This window comes from Capra hircus, chromosome 3 (genome assembly GCF_001704415.2).
Source record: "Capra hircus breed San Clemente chromosome 3, ASM170441v1, whole genome shotgun sequence".
Lineage (NCBI taxonomy): Eukaryota > Metazoa > Chordata > Mammalia > Artiodactyla > Bovidae > Capra > Capra hircus.
The window spans coordinates 76,023,448-76,044,316 of record NC_030810.1 but is presented as its reverse complement, the minus strand read 5'-3'; the positions used below and the strand labels follow the sequence as shown (position 1 = coordinate 76,044,316).

At 38.7% G+C, this 20,869-nt stretch overlaps 1 protein-coding gene and 1 pseudogene across 1 annotated transcript in view; one reads left to right on the top strand and one right to left on the bottom strand.

Annotated features, from left to right (window-relative positions):
* SNX7 (sorting nexin 7) overlaps nucleotides 1,763–20,869 on the bottom strand; it is a 179,523-nt gene continuing 160,416 nt past the window's right edge. The window contains exon 9 of the mRNA XM_018045807.1: nucleotides 1,763–2,257. Within this exon, the coding sequence (XP_017901296.1) occupies nucleotides 2,231–2,257 (27 nt within the window). The 3' untranslated portion in view covers nucleotides 1,763–2,230. The remainder of the gene's footprint in view (nucleotides 2,258–20,869) is intronic.
* On the top strand, nucleotides 10,810–11,707 carry LOC102180818 (annotated as a pseudogene).

Below are 20,869 nucleotides of genomic sequence, written 5' to 3'. Positions count from 1 at the left end.
TCTTGTGCTTCCCGCATTGCAAGCAGATTCTTTACCCACTGAGCCACCTGGGAAGCCCAACTAAAACCCAGTGCAGCCAAATTAAAAATCCAGGAATAGTTGCCTAAAATAGTGAACCATCTAAGACTAAGAGAACAAAGACCATGTCCTTTGAAGCCAAAATCTATCATCTCAAATTGACTGAAATAAATTTACCATCAGAATCAAAGTTGTAAGTAGGAGGAATATAAGTTCAGTAGAAATGAGAAGACTCACTTGTCCAGTTAAAAAAAAATCTCCTGTGACCAGTGAGATGTTGAATGGTGCTTGACAGAGGCTGGCAAATGGGGGAAATGGAGAAGATATTGGTCAAAAGGTAGAAACATTCATGTATACAAGGTACAAACTTTCAGGTATGAGATGAATAAGCGTTGGGGACCTAATGTACAGCATGGTGACTATAGTTAACAATGCTGTATTATATACTTGAATGTTGCTAAGAGAGTAAATCTTAGGTGTTCTCACTACAAGGGAAAAAAAGTAATTATGTACGTTGATGGAAGGGTTAACTAAACCTATTACAGTAATCATGTCACAATATATTTGTATCAAATTGTCATGTTGTACCTTAAATTTACCTGGTTTTATGTGTCAGTTGTATCTCAATAAAGCAGGAAAAGATAAAGATCATTAAACAGAGGTTTAACAAAGTTAAATAAACTTCCCAAGGTCACAGACTTATTGAATGTCTAAACCAGGACTCGAATCCAAGTCTGTATGACTCTAGACTTAGTGTTTCAAATATCCAGGTAAACTACTTCTAGAAAGGGAACTATAGCATAGGTAACCTAAGTCATCATTCACCTTAGCTGGAAGCCAAGCTCCACAATCAGATAATAATATCAAAACTAAATAACATTTATGGCACAGCATTTAGGTTGTACCAGACACTAAGCTAAATTCTTCATTTGGATAATTTTAATTTTTTCTCACAATGAATCTAAGAGATAGATGCTAATATTATCCTTACACTAAAGTTGAAGACATCGAGACTCAGAGTTTTGTTAATGTTTTGCCAAGACTTAAATCCTAGCCTCTGGGAACTATGTACTCTTAGTCACTTTACTGTATTTCAAGCCATATCTCTATTGGCTGGGAGTTTTAATTCCATCTTTCATTGTACTAACTCCTTACATCCCAAGTACCTGAACGAAGCCTTTTACATCTGCACCAGTCTTAGGTGATACAAAGCAAAGTGGATGGAATAGCCTCTAGCTCCTCCTAGTGGCCAGAATGGCCATTAACATTTACTAAAGGATCGAAGTATTGTCAATCAGAGCTAACCAGGAAACACCAATTTCTGGGTTTATCTAAAGGCCTGGTAAGCATTAAACACCTGCAATCCAATCCATCCTGAGCCTCGGAGACATCATTAAATGTTTGACATCTGGTATACACCAGGGTACTTTAGCAACTGGGGAAGAACATCACACAGATTAAAATGATAAAATTACCCCCAAATTAGTTTGGCAGATGTGGAGCAGAGACACCAGGAGTGTTGTTTTTCAGCTTCTTCCTTGCATCCCACCACAATAAATATCAGTGCTTGTTATCCCAGTTAATTACACAGTTCTCCAGCACCAAGGAAACTCCATTTTCCTTTCTTTTCTGACACATAGCTTTTAGACACATCCCTTCTAATGACCTGCTTCCTCCTCTTTTAAGAACAGTGCTGCAGCCATCCAGCTAGCAATTCAAGACTGAAAGCTACTCCATCCTCCAATCTTTATTTTTTTTTTAGGGTTAATTTTTAAGGCATACCCTAATTACAGGAATTTTCAGTCTTTAAAAAGCAGCTATTTTCAGACCTGTTTACAAGACCATGATCTGAACCATCAGTCAAAAACAGCTTGAACTGATTGCATCCTTCTCTGGAACGGAACATGTGGTGGTAGAATGTCCATTTGTAGCTGGTTCATCTGCCCTGTAATTCAGGTTGCATTGCAGCCCTGCTCCAAACTTATTTCTGCAAGGGAACAGCTGAGATTTCCCCTAGATAAGATGTCAGAAACTGTGCTATCCAAATTCGTTGGTTAACATTCTTGGAGCCAATTTAGTGCTGAATTTAAATCGCCAGCAAAGTTGGTGATAGGGCAACATATATCCACAGAAGCTCTTGTAAAGTCAGTAATGATGGCCTTGTAAAGTCAAAATGCAGGCACCACTTGAAAATATTCTTCATAAGACCCATTCAAAGCTCAGTGAAGGAAACATCTTGCTGTTGAATGAAAAAAAAAATGACTCATTATGCATATCAACTCAGTTTTATGCACTTAAAAGCTATAGAAACCAACCTTTCCAAATCACAAGTGATTCTTAACAGTGAGTTCATTCTTATGCCATTATTCACACAGATGGATGATATCATATGCATTTTAAAAATGAGAAATCAACTTTGGGGATCAAGTGAGTCAAAGATAAGAATAGGCCCAAAGACCTCAAGGCCTCCTCTCAGACTAAAGAGAGAAACTCTAAAAACAAGAACATCAATATCAGGGGCAAACCTTAAAAAACATCTCTTTTTTTTTTTTTTTCCTTCCTAAAGCAGGTTTTATGAAAACAAAAACAGTAGGTGTTCTCAGAGGCTGGTATATTTATCTTATGCAAAAAACATATGGCTAATATGTTTTCATTTCTCCCAAAAGTATAATTATTAAACAGACCAAAACATTCCTCAAAGAATATAGACTACAAAAGACTGATATTTGCTAGAATTTACTATCTGCAAAACAGTTTTGCTTTGAGGTGCATAGTGGTGCAGAAAATTTGGCACCAACCACCTGCCCCTCTCTGTCTACTCCTGGAAAATTCTCTCTCTTAAAATGTGGCATCTCTGCTTTCCTTCAGCTGATAGCTTTACACAGGGTCTCACAGCCTTGGTATTTAGAGTTACGTGTTGAATGAAGTAGCTCAGTGCTCTGAGGGAGAGGCAGGCAAAATAGATCAATCTCATGCTAATACTCAGGGATACGTCTCTTGTGCTCGTACACACACATACACACAAATACACACAAGATTTTATGGCATCAGTCCAAAAGCCATCTCTTAGGATAGTCAAAAAATTAGCTTTCCCTTTTAGCTCCCTCTCTTGAAAAATACATTAAGAATCTAGCCCTATCCAAATCCTCTTTGTTTTCTCTCAAATGCAGAACCTGTGAATGAGCATGATTTTAAGTCAATACAGCATACATAATTTATAAAGAGAATTTTTTTAAAAAAATCATGCATTTCTAAACACGGTTGTTAAGGTTACAACAAGTAATAAGAAATGCAGAGAGCATCTTGCTGGAGAGACAGGAGGTGGGAACCCCCTGCTGGCTTAGCCAGAGGAAAACGACCCCACAGGTTCACCCAGCAACAGCTGTGGGATCCAGATTACAAATTTCTCCCAAGGCAGTATGAACATGAGCGTGAAATAGTCATCTCTTCTTCCAAAACAAATTTGCCAGGGCGTTGCTGTCTCAATATTTCTATAAACTAAAATGCACCACTTTCGGAGTAGAGTGAGTTGAATCCTAAATTCTTAGGAAATAAAGTGCACGATGCTCAAGAGGACACATATGAAAACATTTTTTTTTAGAATCTCAAAATCAGTTGCCGGTTGGTAGCAAGGCTGAACAAAGACAGTCAAAGATTCTATCACTATTTTAGGTCCTTGAATCTCAGAAAGTAAATATATTTGTGGTCGGATTAATACTTATCTTTTGGGAACCATCTCCAGCAAAATGCAAGCACATTATTACATAATTTAGAAGAATATCATATGTGTTGGCTTATAAATATCACAACAGAATTGGACAAAGACATCCAGACTAAACTATATAAAATCCAAGCTCACAGTGGCTGGAAAATGCCTAATGTAGATGGAAGGTAAAGCTCTGAATTGCCGGCCTCATCTGAGATTGTAGTAAAAGTGAATGGCGAGTTTGAATTATCTAGCTTTATATTCTAATTTTTGCTCAACAAGAATTGAGCACATTCTATATTTTTAATGTTATACCAAGTCCCAGAAATACAAAGATGAAAGACACATACTCTGCCCTGCCCTTGGGAAACACACCATATAATGGAAAACACATGTGCAATAGAGTTAATGTGACTCTAATGAAAAAGTCTGCCTACAGGAAGGGCTTCTAGGCTGTAGGTAAAGGAATTCAGCTCGTTTGGGCATTAGCCACATTTTTATAACCGTAAACAAATAATCATCCTAGCTGTCATCTCTGCATTAACAGTTTATAGCATTTTATTAACAATGCACTTTAACATGAACTATTTGATGTATCCTTCACAAGAGTTCTATCAAATAAGCAGGTAATGAGAAAACTGAAACATCAATATATCTCAGATTTGGAAGCCATATTAAATATCTTTAAAGCCCATCTGTGGGTAGTGAACACACGTGTGGTATTACATTAAGAAGGATTCCGAGCTCCTGTTAGGTTTAATGGGGAAAAATTCACAATTGATTGAGAATGTCTGTTAGGGCTGGTAGGGGACGGAGTGGCAGAACCAGTGTCTGTATTTATGAATCATTTTCTATTTTATTCACAGCTGCTTTTAGAAGACTAATGATACAACCCTTTAGTAGTTTCCTGCTGAATTCTGAATGCTGAAGACTAAATGGCCATATGTCCCTCCATCCAGATAATCCCAGGCCTTTACTACTGTCCAGAATAGAATAAGTTCCAGTATTTTTCCTTAGCTCCATATGTGTGTGTGTGCTAAGTCGCTTCACTCCAGTCCAACTCTTTGAGACCCTATGGACTGAAGCCCGCCAGGCTCCTCTGTCCATGGGATTTCCAGGCAAGACTACAATACTAGAGTGGGTTGTGATGCCCATCTCCAGGGGATCTTCCCGATCCAGAGATTGAACCTAATCTTTTATGTCTCCTGAATTGGCAGGTGGATTCTCAACCACTAGTACCACCTGGGAAGCTCAGCTCCATTATTCCCTTCTCTAAATAATCAGACATTATTCACAAAGTCCATTGTTATCAAAATTCTGAGCATTTCCAAAGTCAATGATCCATTTTTAAGCATTTTCAAAGTTTCACAATAGTGAACCAAATAACCCTCAACGTACATTTTAATATTTGTCTTTTCACTGATATCAATATAACATTATTACCAATACTGTGCTTATTCAGCCAGGGTTTTAATTTGCCTCTGACTGCTCTTTTTCTCTCTTTTTTTATCCTTTACTATATGGTTCATTCTTGCCTACCCAACACCACTAATGATTTTGCAAATATCTCCAACAGCACACTTTCCAATAAAATGTGTTTATAATAAAATCTGAATTCTGTGGAAGTAAATTTCTATACACATTGAAAAAAAAATACATCATTTTAATTTTATGAAATTCTCTAACTTTTGAAGTTTATGTGGATTTTTTTTGCATACTAACATTAGGGATCTCAAAAACTGTCATCTTGGTATCATTTCTATGAACATTAAAATCAGTAAGGTAGACATTAAGTCAGGCTTCCTTACTGGTGCAGAAGTAAAGAGACTGCCTGCCAATGCAGAAGACGAGGGTTCGATCCCTGGGTCAGGAAGATCCCCTAGAGAAGGAAATGGCAAGCCACTCCAATATTCTTGCCTGGGAAACCCCACGGTCAGAGGAGCCTGGTGGGCTACAGTCCATGGGATCGCAGCAACAACAACAATAAAAACAAAACCCCAGCCATACCAAGAAGTAATTTTTATTTAGCATATGAACCTGTGATTCAAGTTACACTGATATTAATGGGGCCTCCTAGGGAAACACCCAAACAGAGAGCATAGAATTCCTGCCGAAGAATAGATATACAGCACTCTCAACCATTCTTCTTCCAATACCATATTTGGTATTTTTAAAATACTGTTTAAGAGATTTCAAATTCAAATTTAAACTTATTACTTTGAAACTCCTATGGTCATCTCTTCTTCCTTTAGCTTCTGTAGGACTTGCCTGCATTCAGGTCCTTACCTTCTACTATATAGTATCTTGCATGGCAAATGTTCAGTAGATAATAATGAATTCTTGAACCAGAAAGAGGAATTTTTAGATTATGGATGTGCTTAAGAAGAGAATGCCATTTCAGAGAAATTTCCCCCCCAAAAAAACAGTTTTATGCAAAATGTGAATGATGCAATGTTATCTATAGTAGTAAACCATTTAAAACTACATAAATGTCTAAACACAGGAGATAGGTGAAAAATCATGGTATATCTAAATGACTAAATTTATGACAGCCATTAAAATTTTAGTATAAAAAATGACATTTCATATCAAGTGAAAAAAGCCAGTTACATAACTTTATAGAGCATTCTCATAACATATAAATATGATTTTTCATAAAATAACAGTTATAACTATATAGTATACTTAAAACTTGGGGGAGGGGTATTTTGTAAAATTTTCTATAAGAAATGTGAACTGTTTTTTTAATGACAAAAATGTTTCCACAAAAAGTTTTAAACTTCCCAAAGAACAATTTCTCTGGCAAGTAGCATGGAATAAATAATTCCAGTGCTGAAGAGTTAGCTGCATAATGAAATCTGATTAGTGAGTCATCACAGAGGACGCTTTTCTTCCTTTGGCTTCCAGGGCTAAGACCAGGAGAGGCCAGATACGTTGTGCCAGTAACATAATTAGTTATTGGCAAAATAGCAGCTCCAATAGAAACAATCCATTGAAGAAGTTTCCAAGATGATTAAAATGTGTATGCGTGTGTACACATAAGCGGCTTCAGTCACGTCTGACTCTGTGTGACCCTATGGACTGTGGCCTGCCAGGCTCCTCTGTCCATGAGGTTCTCCAGGCCATATCCTTTCCAGGGGATCTTCCCAACCCAGGGATTGAACCTGGGTCTCTTACATTTCCTACATTGGTACCACTAGTGCCACCCGAGAAGCCCCTAAAATGTGTATATAGAAAGATATTTAATCATCTGTAACATCGAATAAGACAATAGTAATGTCAGGGTTTGCAGATGGCTCAGTGGTGAAGTATCTGCGCTAATGCAGTAGACGCAGGAGGCGTGGGTTCGACCCCGGGTCAGGAAGATCCCCTGGAGTCGGAACTGGCAACTCACTCCAGTATTCTTGCCTGGAAAATTTCATGGGCAGAGGAGTCTGGCAGGCTATAGTCCATGGGGTCATAAAGAGTGGGACAAGACTGAGCACCCACACAAAAATGTCAAAGGAAAACACGTATCTTTTATTTTGCCACTGTTACCACTTGCAGTTTGCCATCTAAGACAGCACATTCTAAGAGTGTTAACAGGGGTAGCGAGGGATAGAAAAGCTATGTATTCCTAAGTATACTTATTTTTTTAACTTCTTTATTGATGTTACATTAGCATACAACAAACACCACATATTTTAAGTGTACAGTTTGATGAGTTTTGACGTATGTTTACACCCATGAAACCATTAATATGATCAAAGTAATGAACATGTCCATCATTCCCAAAGATTTCCTTATATTTTTATAAGTGCTCTCTCCAACCTCTCCTCACTCCACCCACATGCCCTGTCCCCAAAGTAATTTGTCACTTTAGATTACAGACTAATTTGTCACTCTGGATTCATTTGCACTTCCTAGAATTTGATATAAATAGAATTATGTTGAGTATACTCTATTTTTGCTTGCTTCATTCACTCAGCATAATTATTTGGAGATTAATTCATGGTGTAGTATAAACCAACAGTTCATTTTTATTGCTGAGCAGAATTCCATTATATAAATTTTTACATAGAATAATTATATTGTTATACACATGATAAAATTATATTAATTTTATGAATATTTATTATATAAAATAATATGCATGTAAAATTTTGTGACAAACATATAAAATACAAGTTTATCTGTTCACTTGTTTGATTTGTTTAGAGATTTTGGCAATTAAACATAAAGCTTTTTTGAACAGAACTTTACAAGTCTTTGTGTGGAAAGACTTATTGCCCTTTAATGAATACTTTGGAGTGTACTATCTAAATCACGTGGTAGAGGTGGGTGTAATTTTTTAAGAAACTGCCAAGCTCTCAAAGTAATTGCACTATTTTATATCCTCTTCAGCATTATATGGGAACTTCCCACGTGGCACTAGTGGTAAAGAATCCGCTTGCCAATGCAGGAGACACAAGAGACGCAGGTTTGATCGCTGGTCCAGAAGATCCCTTAAAGCAGGATATGGCAACCCACTCCAGTATTCTGGCCTGGAAAATCCCAAGGATAGAGGAGTCTGGTGGGCTACAGTCCATGGAGTTGCAAGGAGCTGGACACAACTGAGCACTCAGCATTATATAAGAGTTTGAGCTACTCTACATTCACTTGGAATGCTCAGTCTTTATAAATTTAGCCATCCTCCCAGATATGTGGTGGCTCCTCATTGCAATTTTAATTTGCATTTCTTTAGTGATGAATTGTGCTGTGTGTTGCTTCATTTGCTTATTTGCCTCAATAGTCTAACTGTTTTGGTCTATTCAAACCTTCTGCCCAATAAAAAAAAATAGTTCTCTTTTTTATTGAGTTTCAGAGGTTTTTATATATTCTGGATATAAATTCTTCATCATATGTATGATTTTAAAGAGGTCTCTTTACCATTCAGTTCAGTTCAGTTCAGTCACTCAGTCGTGTCCGACTCTTTGGGACCCCATGAATCGCAGCACGCCAGGCCTCCCTGTCCATCACCATCTCCCGGAGTTCACTCAGACTCACGTCCATCGAGTCAGTGATGCCATCTAGCCATCTCATCCTCTGCCGTCCCCTTCTCCTCCTGCCCCCAATCCCTCCCAGCATCAGAGTCTTTTCCAATGGGTCAACTCTTAGCATGAGGTGGCCAAAGTACTGGAGTTCTCGCATCCATACATGACCACTGGAAAAACCATAGCCTTGACTAGATGGACCTTTGTTGGCAAAGTTTCTGCTTTTCAATATGCTATCTAGGTTGGTCTCTTTACCATTAGTTCTCATTAGACAAACTGTAGTTTTATTCCTGTTTCTTGTACTTGGGATTCATTGATATTATTGATCTGTGGAATCATAGACTTCACTGAATTTGGAATCTTTCTGTCTTTATGTCTTCAAATATTTTTTTAGTCCCTGTCTTCTGTGAGCACTCCATTAAGTGTATTAGCCACATAACATTGTTTCACATCTCACTGATTTTCTATCCGTTTTTAAAAAATTCTCCTTTATTCCTGTTTCTGCTTCTGTTATTTCTGTAAATAGACATATTCCCAAGTCTTCATGCTTGCAAATTTTTACATCTGGAATGTTGCTTTTTCACAAATCCCATCCAGTGTGTTATTCTTATCAAACATTTTAATTTACATTTATAGAAATGAATTTTTCTTTTTTATATCTTCTATACTTTTTGAACATATAGAATAGGATTTTGAGAACTATTTAAATGTTTTTATTTGCTAATTATAACATTTGTAACATCAGACATTTAACTGATTTTTTTCCCCTCTCATTATGAGTCATAGTTTTCTATTATTTTGTTCAATCATTTTTTATTGAATTCCAACATTGTGAGCTTCACTTTGCTAGATGCTGGATATTTTTGTATTGTCATAAATACTCTTGAGCTTTGTTCTGGGTCACAATTAATTTACTTGGGTACTGTTTGTTATTTCTTTTAAGATTTGTTAGGTGAGGCTGAAGAAAGTGTTTTAGATCAATAATATCCCATAATTGATGAAGACACCAGTGAGCCCCCTGTAATGCCCTATGAGTTGGGAGGTTTTTCAGTCTGTCTGGAGAGAAGAAAGGCTATAATCAGCCCTATATCCCTGCCAGGGACCGTCATCTTTAACCCATTCGGGTGATTTTTCCCATGGCCTTGGGTAGTTTCCTCGCCCCTGTTCACTCATCACCACTCTGCTAAAGAAACAAAGAGATGGGCTCAGATCTCGGGTTCTCTTTCTGTGAAGCTGTCTCCTCTGCAGCCCTTTGGGTAGGTAAACTCTAGGCAGCTATTTTCCCTCAAACTCCCAGCTTTGTCTCTTCAACTCAGGATGTTGGCCAGACTCTGTCTTCATATTCTATGGCCTGGAAGCCCTCTCAACATAGAAATATAGGGAAATTCATAGAGCATACCACATTTCTCCCTACCTTTTGGGCATCACTGTCCTCCATTCCCTGATAGTAATACTATGATTACAAAATAAAATAAGTATACTTATTCCATACATGCTGTCCATTTTTTTTTTTCAGGTTCAGTGATAATTCTGTTACCAAAAATTACATCTTAGTTGGAAATGGCTATCCCTAAGTGTATTCATTCTTACTCGGATTGACAACCTGTAAGTCTCAGCGTTCTGAATAGTGAATAAGCAACCATAATGCTCAGACGATCACATACAATCATGGAGTCTCAATTATTCCTCTGTGAAATAACTCATACAAAAAGAAAAGAAAAAAATAGATGGCTTTGACCTGAACTGTTGTTGTTTTTTCATACTATTCTTGAGTAGTGGTATCTGTTAAAGTGCTGTGTATTAATTTTGGATTTTACTGCCAAATTAGAGTCCTTTTCAATAGACTATTGGAGTAGGAAATGGCAGCCCACTCCAATATTCTGGCCTGGAAAATCCCACGGACAGAAGAGCCTGGAGGGCTATCATCCATGGGATCACAAAAGTGGGACACAACTTAGCGACTAAACCAACCACAAAGATAAATGTAGAAATTCTTTATTTTACATTTATTTTTTCTTAAAATTCAGGATGGGCCTGGGTGCCTTGGAGCCCCTGTCATTAGGCCACAGCCCAGGGTCTCCAGTCGTGCACGAGGCAAGATGTTGAGACTCAGCTTGGGAAACTAGAACATCCAAACCAGACAATTACAAGATGCTGTCACAAATGTGGAAAAGCATTTTGGGGAGCTGTGCCAAATCTCTGCTGCTTACGTGCAGAAAACTGCCGGACTGTGACACAAAGCAGAACTCCTGGTGAATGATATCAATGTGTATGTCTCTACAGAGACCCCAAATTTAAAGAGGGTTCTGAAAAACTTTGCTGATGAGTTTGCTAGACTTCAGGATTATTGACAGGCAGAAGTTGAAAGATGTGAAGTCAAAGTATTAGTTGAACCTTTGAAAGCTTACGGAACCATTGTAAAAATAAAATTAGATGACTCAAAGCAATATTAACAGCAAGGAATCAAGAAGCTAAACAGTTAACTCAGTTAGAAAGAACACATCAGAGAAACCCATCTGATTGACATGTTATTTCACAGGCAGAAACTGAATTACAAAGAGCTACAGTGGATGCTATCTGAACAACTCATCATCTGGAGGAAACTACTGACAATTTTCCAAAGCAGACAATAAAGGATATAAAGACTATATTTTCAGAATCTATCACTATTGAAATGTTATTTCACAGTGAAGCTGTAGAGGTCTACACTGCTATCTACCAAAATAAACAAAAGACTAATGAAGACTTGGAGGTTTTCCGAAATTCTCTGTATCCACCAGATGATTTACCTTGTTTAGATATCGTAAGAGCAAATCAAAGGCATCTCTTCAGAAATCCCTGTCAGCTAAGTGTTTATCTGGAACAGAACAGGTATCTACCTGTCGACTAAGAAATGACAGGCAAGCCAAGATGATTGATGAAGAGGAGGAAGACAGACATTACAGAAGAAAAAATTAAATTTCTTAAGTAAACTTTGCATTTCTATTTTCTGTCTTAAATAACTGGGAAGCCAGATCTACTAAAACTGTAAAAGTTTATACTGGTTTGATATGTTAAACCTCAAAAATGAAATTCTACTGGAAATGGAGAAATTATTAAAGGAAATTTATGCTGACCAATGAAAATATAAATAAATAAAAAATAAAATTCAGGATGTTTCTATGTAAACTTAACTTTAGAAGAATATACAGGCTGAAACAATAGGGATATTTTATAATAAAGAAAACATAATTTTTGTGTAGATAAAGCATACCAACTTACAGAACCTCATATCAAACTCTCAGACTGTACCTATAGGTAAAATCACTTTAACTGCTTTGCCTGGGTTGATTGCTTGGTTGCTTCAAACTCCCTAGCAATTCAGTTAAATTGGTTAGACCATTATATAATATGAAACTGACAGGTTGTTTCACTGAAATGACTCACGAAGTCAATCAAAAGTTGAACTGGTTGTATCTGGAGTCATAGACAATCTGGGAATAATCTCGTGTAGAGTGCTGTGGGTTTGGAGAGCACTGAAAAAACACTTGTGAATCCCTTCTTTTCTTCTAATGTTTTTATCAAAGGATTTTGAAGATACAGTATTTAAGCTCCTTAGAGCTAAAGTGTCTTTGGTATTTGAAGAAATAATCTGTGATTGCAAATAGTCTATGAAATGCATTTTTGCAACGCAGTATCAAGTGAGGAAATCACATTTAGAACTTAGAATAACAACCCCCTGTTGGTATCATGAATAGAACACTCATATTAACTAAATAAAAGAAACACCAGTAGGAAAGTGGTCTGCTGCTGCTGCTAAGCCGCTTAAGTTGTGTCTGACTCTTTGTGACCCCGTAGACGGCAGCCCACCAGGCTCTTCTGTTCCTGAGATTCTCCAGGCAAGAATACTAGAGTGGGTTGCCATTTCCTTCTCCAATGTATGCATGCATGCTAAGTCACTTCAGCTGTGTCCAACCCTATGTGACCCCATGGACAGCAGCCCACCAGGCTCCTCTGTCCACGGGATTCTCCAGGCAAGAATACTGGAGTGGGTTGCCATTTCCTTCTCCAATAGGAAAGTGGTCTAATATTTACCAAAGGACCATGGCAAAGCTGGAGTAGAAATCTTGAATGGCATTCAATAAATGGGTTAGTATGTATGCTGGATTTACAAAGTATATCTTGGCACTCCTTGTCATTGAAGGTCAGTAAGCACAATAGTACTAATAGGCCTGCTTCAAACTTCTTAATAGTCAGAATTGAGGTTTTTGCTCAGACTGTCATTTTGTACATTAAGAGACTTTGAAAGAGACTAACTTGGAAGAATAGCACAGTTTCTCTGAAATCTTGTAGTTTAGAGTGGTATTGATAATTGTACCTTCCCTATCCCCATTTCCCTCCTAACTTCATTTTTTTCATTAAGAAAAAAACACAGGCTGAACTGAGTATTAGAAAGGAAGCAACATGGTCTAAGATGGGGGCTGGGTTAAAAGTAAGACAAAACTACTGGGTTGGTCAAAATGTTCTTTTGGGTTTTTCCATAAGATCTTAAAGAAAAACCCCAATGAATATTTTCAATTATTGGAAATATTCCAACCCAATACAATCTAAATGTCATGTTTCATAGTTTCACATAATTTGAGTTTAACATTCAACTAACACATTCCCTAACTGTAGGAAGTGAAGAAACTGCACACAGCTACAAGATAAAAGCCTATCCAAGCACATCTATTGTATTAGTTCTCAGTCCTACCTGGTAGATCACCAAATTCAGTTCAGTTCAGTCGCTCAGTCGTCTCTGACTCTTTGAAACCCCATGAACCACAGCACGCCAGGCCTCCCTGTCCATCACCAACTCCTGGAGTCCACCCAAACCCTTGTCCATTGAGTTGGTGATGCCATCCAACCATCTCATCCTCTGTTGTCCCCTTCTCCTCCTGCCCTCAATCTTTCCCAGCATCAGGGTCTTTTCAAATGAGTCAGCTTTTCCCATCAGGTGGCCAAAGTATTGGAGTTTCAGCTTCAACATCAGTCCTTCCAATGAACACCCAGGATTGATCTTTAGAATGGATTGGTTGGATCGCCAAACTGGTTGACTTGAAATTTCCTCCTCCCTTATTGCTTCTCGGCCTTTTGGCTGAGATCGCAGACGGTAAAGCATCTGTCTACGATGTGGGAGACTCGGGTTCGATCCCTGGGTCGGGAAGATTCCTTGGAGAAGGAAATGGCAATCCACTCCAGTACTATTGCCTGGAAAACCCCATGAACAGAGGAGCCTGGTAGGCTACAGTCCATGGGGTCGCAAAGAGTCGGACACGACTGAGCGACTTCACATTCATGTTCCACTCAGCAGGGTTTCTAAAGGGGAAAGATCCTGGCTCTGGCCGGCAGCAGTGCCTCTTCCTCCTACTGCCTGACACCCTCATCCTTTTCCAAGGCATTTAGCTGGAGAATGCCAAGGCTCCCCACCACTGTAGACTCTATGCTTCAGGGAAATGCTGAGTAACTTGTGCTTATCAAAAACAAAGACCTGGAGTTCTCTATAGGGAAGGCAGTTTAGACGAGGGGGCTTCTCTGGTAGCTCAGATGATAAAGAATCTGCCTGCAATGCACGAGACCTGGGTTCTTTCCCTGGGTGGGGAAGATCTGCTGGAGAAAGGAATGGCTATCCACTTCAGTACTGTTGCCTAGAGAATTCCATGGACAGAGGAGTCTGGAGGGCTATAGTCCATGGGATTGCAAAAGTCAGACATGACTGAGACAGTAACACTAAGAGCACAGACTTTGGTGTGAATCATACTGATTGCTATGTGAGATAATATACAGATTTCACTTTTCCGCTTATTTAAAAGTAATAATAATAACTGCTTTGGTCTCATCAAGTAAAGACTTTTATGTGTGTAAATTTATTGACACGTTAACATTTTTATCCATTATTGAAAATATTATCCATTGTTACTAATAAAATCAAACAGGGTTACCTAACCTTAACGGCTTTTTTTTTTTTTTTTTTTCCTGAAAGAGGACTGTGATCTCATAGCCTTTGATTTTACTCAAGATTCACAATGGAAAAAAAAAAACAAAAAAAAACAAAAAAACAGAATAGTTTATAGCCAACAAATTTGTTGAGGCAACCAGGCTTCCAAGGGTCAAGTATACAGTATTTAAAACACATCATTTCAGAATCAATATTATATTGTTATCAAAGTTCTGTATCAGACTTATTGGGGCCATAACCCAAAAGAATTATAGGCTTGAAAAATAGCAGTGATGGAGCTCTGCAGCCTGTATGCTGGCGAGGGCAGTGACCCGTAAACATCTGGAGTTAGTGGATGACTTTCTCCACCTCTTCACCCTCTGTACAGCATTCTGTTTGATTGTTTCAACCAAATTGGATTCAAAAGACTGAGAGCCATATGTCTAGTTGATAACAGCTCTAGAAAGTGCATCCTAGCAGTTGAGTCAAGAAAAGTTGAGTGGTAAGAGAGAAGAGTCTGATAATCATTGAATCAATTAATTAATGTCCAGTGTCTTTGCTTCCTGTACTGAAACCAGAGAAATATTGTTGGAATAGTATATCAATAAATTATTTTCCTTTCATGTATTTTAAAAGATCTTTTGATGAATGAATTATTAAATTCCTGAATGAAGGTAAGGAAGGTGGAACAAAGTTATTCTTCTCTGTAAGATTTGTTTGGACATACTGCAAAGTGAATGGCTCTCAGCCTTCAGAGACTGTGTTCTTCCCCCATAGTGTGCTTCCCCTTCGCTGCGATGCCACCTGTGACACAAAACACAATTAGCCTTTCAGTTAGACTTTGCATTTTTCTGATCTTCTAACAACTGGGTGTCAGATATCTCAATGTATTACCACCCACTCACAACAAGATTATACATTAGAGTCTGTGCCATCTACTTTTATGAAGTATTTCTGAAAGCTAAAAGGAATAAATTAACTCGACCAAATTTGTAATAAAGTTTCTTTCTCTGATTGTTAATATTTCCATGACCATACTGTATTTTTTAATTGAAGTAACACTGACCTACAACATTATGTAGGTTTTCATTTTAATGTGTATACACACACACACACACGTGAAAGTGAAGTCGCTCGGTTATGTCCGACTCTTTGCAACCCCCTGGACTGTAGACTACCATGCTCCTCTGTCCATGCGACTTTCAGGCAAGAGTACTGGAGAGGACTGCATTTCCTTCTCCAGGGGATCTTCCCAACCCAGGGATCGGATCGAACCTGGGTCTCCTGCATTGCAGACAGACAGTTCACCATCTGAGCCACCAGGGTAGCCTATATATATATATGCTCACCACCCAAAATCTAGTTTTCATTGGTCATGATATAGTTGAATTCCTCTACTGATTTACTAGTGGTTACTTTCTGGTAACCACTACACTGTTCTCTGTATCTACTTATTTGTTTTCATTTGGTTTATTCATTTCTTTTGTTTTTATTTGCTTATTATTTTTCATATTCTACATATGAGTGAAACCATACAGCAATTGTTTTTCTCCATTTATTTCACATGATATAATACCCTCAAGGTCCATCCATGTTGTGACAAATGGCATGATTTCCACTTTTTTATGGTAAAATATATATACCTATGCCGGGGTCCAGCCCCGGTGGATCCAGGGAATTCGAAGGGTGGACGGCGTTGGCGTGGAAAGACTTGTTTGTTTATTAATGTAAGATTAGATTAAGAAACTATAGTGTAATAAGAAGATTAAGTGGAGGAAGAGGGCTGAATAGCTTGGTTTACGCGGAAGGCCAATAAAATTCCAGACAAGGAATTTGCACCATCTACGTTGGGCCACCGGCGCCCGCTTGAATATCTAAGGGTGCCTCGCCTTAAGCTCCCTTTCGTGCGGGTCTTAACAGCCGGGGCAAGTAAGTAGACCTGGCGAGCCTCCGCGCCCCAGGTGGAGATTCAGCCTGAAGTTAAAGTAAAGAGCAGAGAGAGGGAAGGGGAGAGAAGAAGAGAAAGAGAGAGAGAGACATGGGGGGAGCCAGAGTCCCAAGAAACCAGGTCGAGAGACTAGTTCGAGAAACTGGTCCGAGAAACTGGCCCCCGGCCCCTGGCCCCCATCCTTTATTGTTCAGAAGGCCTTTTATACTTTTGATAAAACACGGAGATCAATGGGTAATACAAAATTATGTAGCATTCGCAACCCAGATTCTTTCCGTATATCATTTTGTATACAAAAGGTCTCAGGTGATTTACATTATCTTCTGGCCAAGAGGCTTGTTAACACTTTTTGGCTCTCTTCCTTAATGAATGTTAATTTTGTTTCCCCTGAAGTGTTTTTCTTTAATCTGCATCTCCTTAACGCATTAAAGTTACATCTCTATAGAACAAAGGTGCAGTGGGATATAACAAAGAAGGTACTTAACTCAAAGATCTAATGTTGCTAATACCAGGTCTACTACTTGTTTTTCTATATACCAACTATATCTAAAAATAAAGGATATGAAAATTTGGCAGCAAGCATTGACCCAAAAAATGAAACTTTTAATCAGTCCTATTCTAAAGATTTTGACTCTTCGGAAGCTCCTACATTCCTAGGATGTTTTAAGCTTCCTGTGCCTCCTGCGGTCAGGAGGCCTCAAACAATCACACGCGCAGAGTCCTGCAGGCAGGCTAGAAAGCCATCGGAGGGGTTTTTGGATTGAAACACTCTTTCAAATGCAGAAGACTAAAGCCCTGAATTGACTTTTTCCAGAAAATGTCAGAAGAGTGGAAAAGCAGAGCACAAAAGCCGGCAGATTTTTGTTGGGGTACATGCTTAGGAATTTCCAGAGGGGTCCCTGAAGTCTGAGCACGCCTTGCGTATGTCAGCTTCCTGCCTCATGACCTTGTCACGGGCGGGATTCCTCACACTGGCTCCCGGCATACCTATATAACACCACCTTTATCCATTCATCCCATAATGGGCATTTAAGTTGTTTCCATATCTTGATATCATAAATACTGCCTCAATGAACATGGGGGTACAAATATCTTTTTTGATTACTGATTTCATATTCTTTGAAAACATATTCTTTCATATTCATTTTTCATATTCATAAATATCCCAGAAATGGGATAGGTGAATAATATGGTGCTTCTATTCTTCATATAAGGAGGCATCTCCATTCTGTCTTCCATGCTGGCTGGACCAATTCAGGTTTCCACCAACAGTGCAAGAGGATTCCTTTCTCCACCTCCTCACCAACATTTGTCGTTTCTCACATTTTTGAAAATAGTCTTTCTGATAGGTTTAAGGTTATATCTCATTTGGTTTTGATTTGCATTTTTCTAATAATTAATAATGTTGAAATACTATCCTTTCTCCATTGTATGTTCTTAATGTAAATTAATTGTTCATATAAGGGTAAGTTTATTTCTAGACTGTCAACTTAGTTCCACTGATATATATATATTTGTTTTTCTGTCAGTATCATGTTATTTTGATTACTATAACTTTGTGATATAGTTTGAAGTCAGGATGTGTTATACCTGCAGCTTTGCTCTTTTTTGTCTTTGAGAGCTTTCGCTATTCAGGGTCTTCTGTGGTTCCATATATGTTTTAGAATTTTTGGTTCTGAGCTATCCCACGTTGAAGGTCAGGAAGGGCAGCAGTGAGGAGATACCCTTCACCCAAGGTAAGGAGCAGCGGCTGCACTTTGCTGGAGTAGCCGTGAAGAGATACCCCACGACCAAGGTAAGAGAAACCCAAGTAAGATGGTAGGTGTTGCAAGAGGGCATCAGAGGGCAGACACACTGAAACCATACTCACAGAAAACTAGTCAATCTAATCACACTAGGACCACAGCCTTGTCTAACTCAATGAAACTAAGCCATGCCCGCGGGGCAACCCAAAACAGGCGGGTCATGGTGGAGAGGTCTGACAGAATGGGATCCACTGGAGAAGGGAATGGCAAACCACTTCAGTATTCTTGCCTTGAGAACTCCATGAACAGTATGAAAAGACAAAATGATAGGATACTGAAAGAGGAACTCCCCAGGTCAGTAGGTGCCCAACACGCTACTGGAGATCAGTGGAGAAATAACTTCAGAAAGAATGAAGGGATGGAGCCAAAGCAAAAACAATACCCAGCTGTGGATGTGACTGGTGATAGAAGCAAGGTCTGATACTGTAAAGAGCAATATTGCATAGGAACCTGGAATGTCAGGTCCATGAATCAAGGTAAATTGGAAGTGGTCAAACAAGAGATGGCAAGAGTGAATGTCAACATTCTAGGAATCAGTGAACTAAGATGGACTGGAATGGGTGAATTTAACCCAAATGATCATTATATCTACTACTGTGGGCAGGAATCCCTCAGAAGAAATGGAGTAGCCATCATGGTCAACAAAAGAGTCTGAAATGCAGTACTTGGACGCAGTCTCAAAAACGACAGAATGATCTGTTCGTTTCCAAGGCAAACTATTCAATATCACAGTAATCCAAGTTTATGCCCCAACCAGTAATGCTTAAGAAGCTGATGTTGAATGGTTCTATGAAGACTTATAAGACCTTTTACAACTAACACCCAAAAGAGATGTCTTTTTCATTATAGGGGATTGGAATGCAAAAGTAGGAAGTCAAGAAACACCTGGAGTAACAGGCAAATTGGCCTTGGAATGTGGAATGAAGCAGGGCAAAGACTAATAGAGTTTTGCCAAGAAAATGCACTGGTCATAGCAAACACCCTCTTCCAACAACACAAGAGAAGACTCTACACATGGACATCACCAGATGGTCAATACCGAAATCAGACTGATTATATTCTTTGCAGCCAAAGATGGAGAAGCTCTATACAGTCAACAAAAACAAGACCAGGAGCTGACTGTGGTTCAGATCATGAACTCCTTATTACCAAATTCAGTCTTAAATTGAAGAAAGCAGAGAAAACCACTAGACCATTCAGGTATGACCTAAATCAAATCCCTTATGATTATACAGTGGAAGTGAGAAATAGATTTAAGGGCCTAGATCTGATAGATAGAGTGCCTGATGAACTATGGAATGAGGTTCACGACATTGTACAGGAGACAGGGATCAAGACCATCCCAATGGAAAATAAATGCAAAAAAGCAAAATGGCTGTCTGGGGAGGCCATACAAATAACTGTGAAAAGAAGAGAGGCAAAAAACAAAGGAGAAAAGGAAAGATATAAGCATCTGAATGCAGAGTTCCAAAGAATACAAGAAGAGATAAGAAAGCCTTCTTCAGTGATCAATGCAGAGAAACAGAGGAAAACAACAGAATGGGAAAGACTAGAGATCTCTTCAAGAAAATCAGAGATACCAAGGGAACATTTCATGCAAAGATGGGCTCGATAAAGGACAGAAATGGTATGGACCTAACAGAAGCAGAAGATATTAAGAAGAGGTGGCAAGAATACACAGAAGAACTGTACAAAAAAGAACATCATGACCCAGATAATCATGATGGTGTGATCACTCATCTAGAGCCAGATATCCTGGAATGTGAAGTCAAGTGGGCCTTAGAAAGCATCACTATGAACAAAGCTAGTGGAGGTGATGGAATTCCAGTGGAGCTGTTTCAAATCCTGAAAGATGATGCTGTGAAAGTGCTGCACTCAATATGCTAGCACATTTGGAAAACTCAGCAGTGGCCATGGGACTGGAAAAGGTCAGTTTTCATTCCAATCCCAAAGAAAGGCAATGCAAAAGAATGCTCAAACTACCGCACAATTGCACTCATCTCACATGCTAGTAAAGTAATGCTAAAATTCTCCATACCAGGCTTCAGCAATACATGAACCGTGAACTTCCTGATGTTAAAGCTGGTTTTAGAAAAGGCAGAGTAATCAGAGATCAAATTGCCAACATCTGCTGGCTCATGGAAACAGCAAGAGAGTTCCAGAAAAACATCTATTTCTGCTTTATTGACTATGTCAAAGCCTTTGATTGTGTGGATCACAATAAACTGTGGAAAATTCTGAAAGAGATGGGAATACCAGACCACCTGACCTGCCCCTTGAGAAATCTGTATGCAGGTCAGGAAGCAACAGTTAGAACTGGACATGGAACAACAGACTGGTTTCAAATAGGAAAAGGAGTATGTCAAGGTTGTATATTGTCACCCTGCTTATTTAACTTATATGCAGAGTACATCATGAGAAACT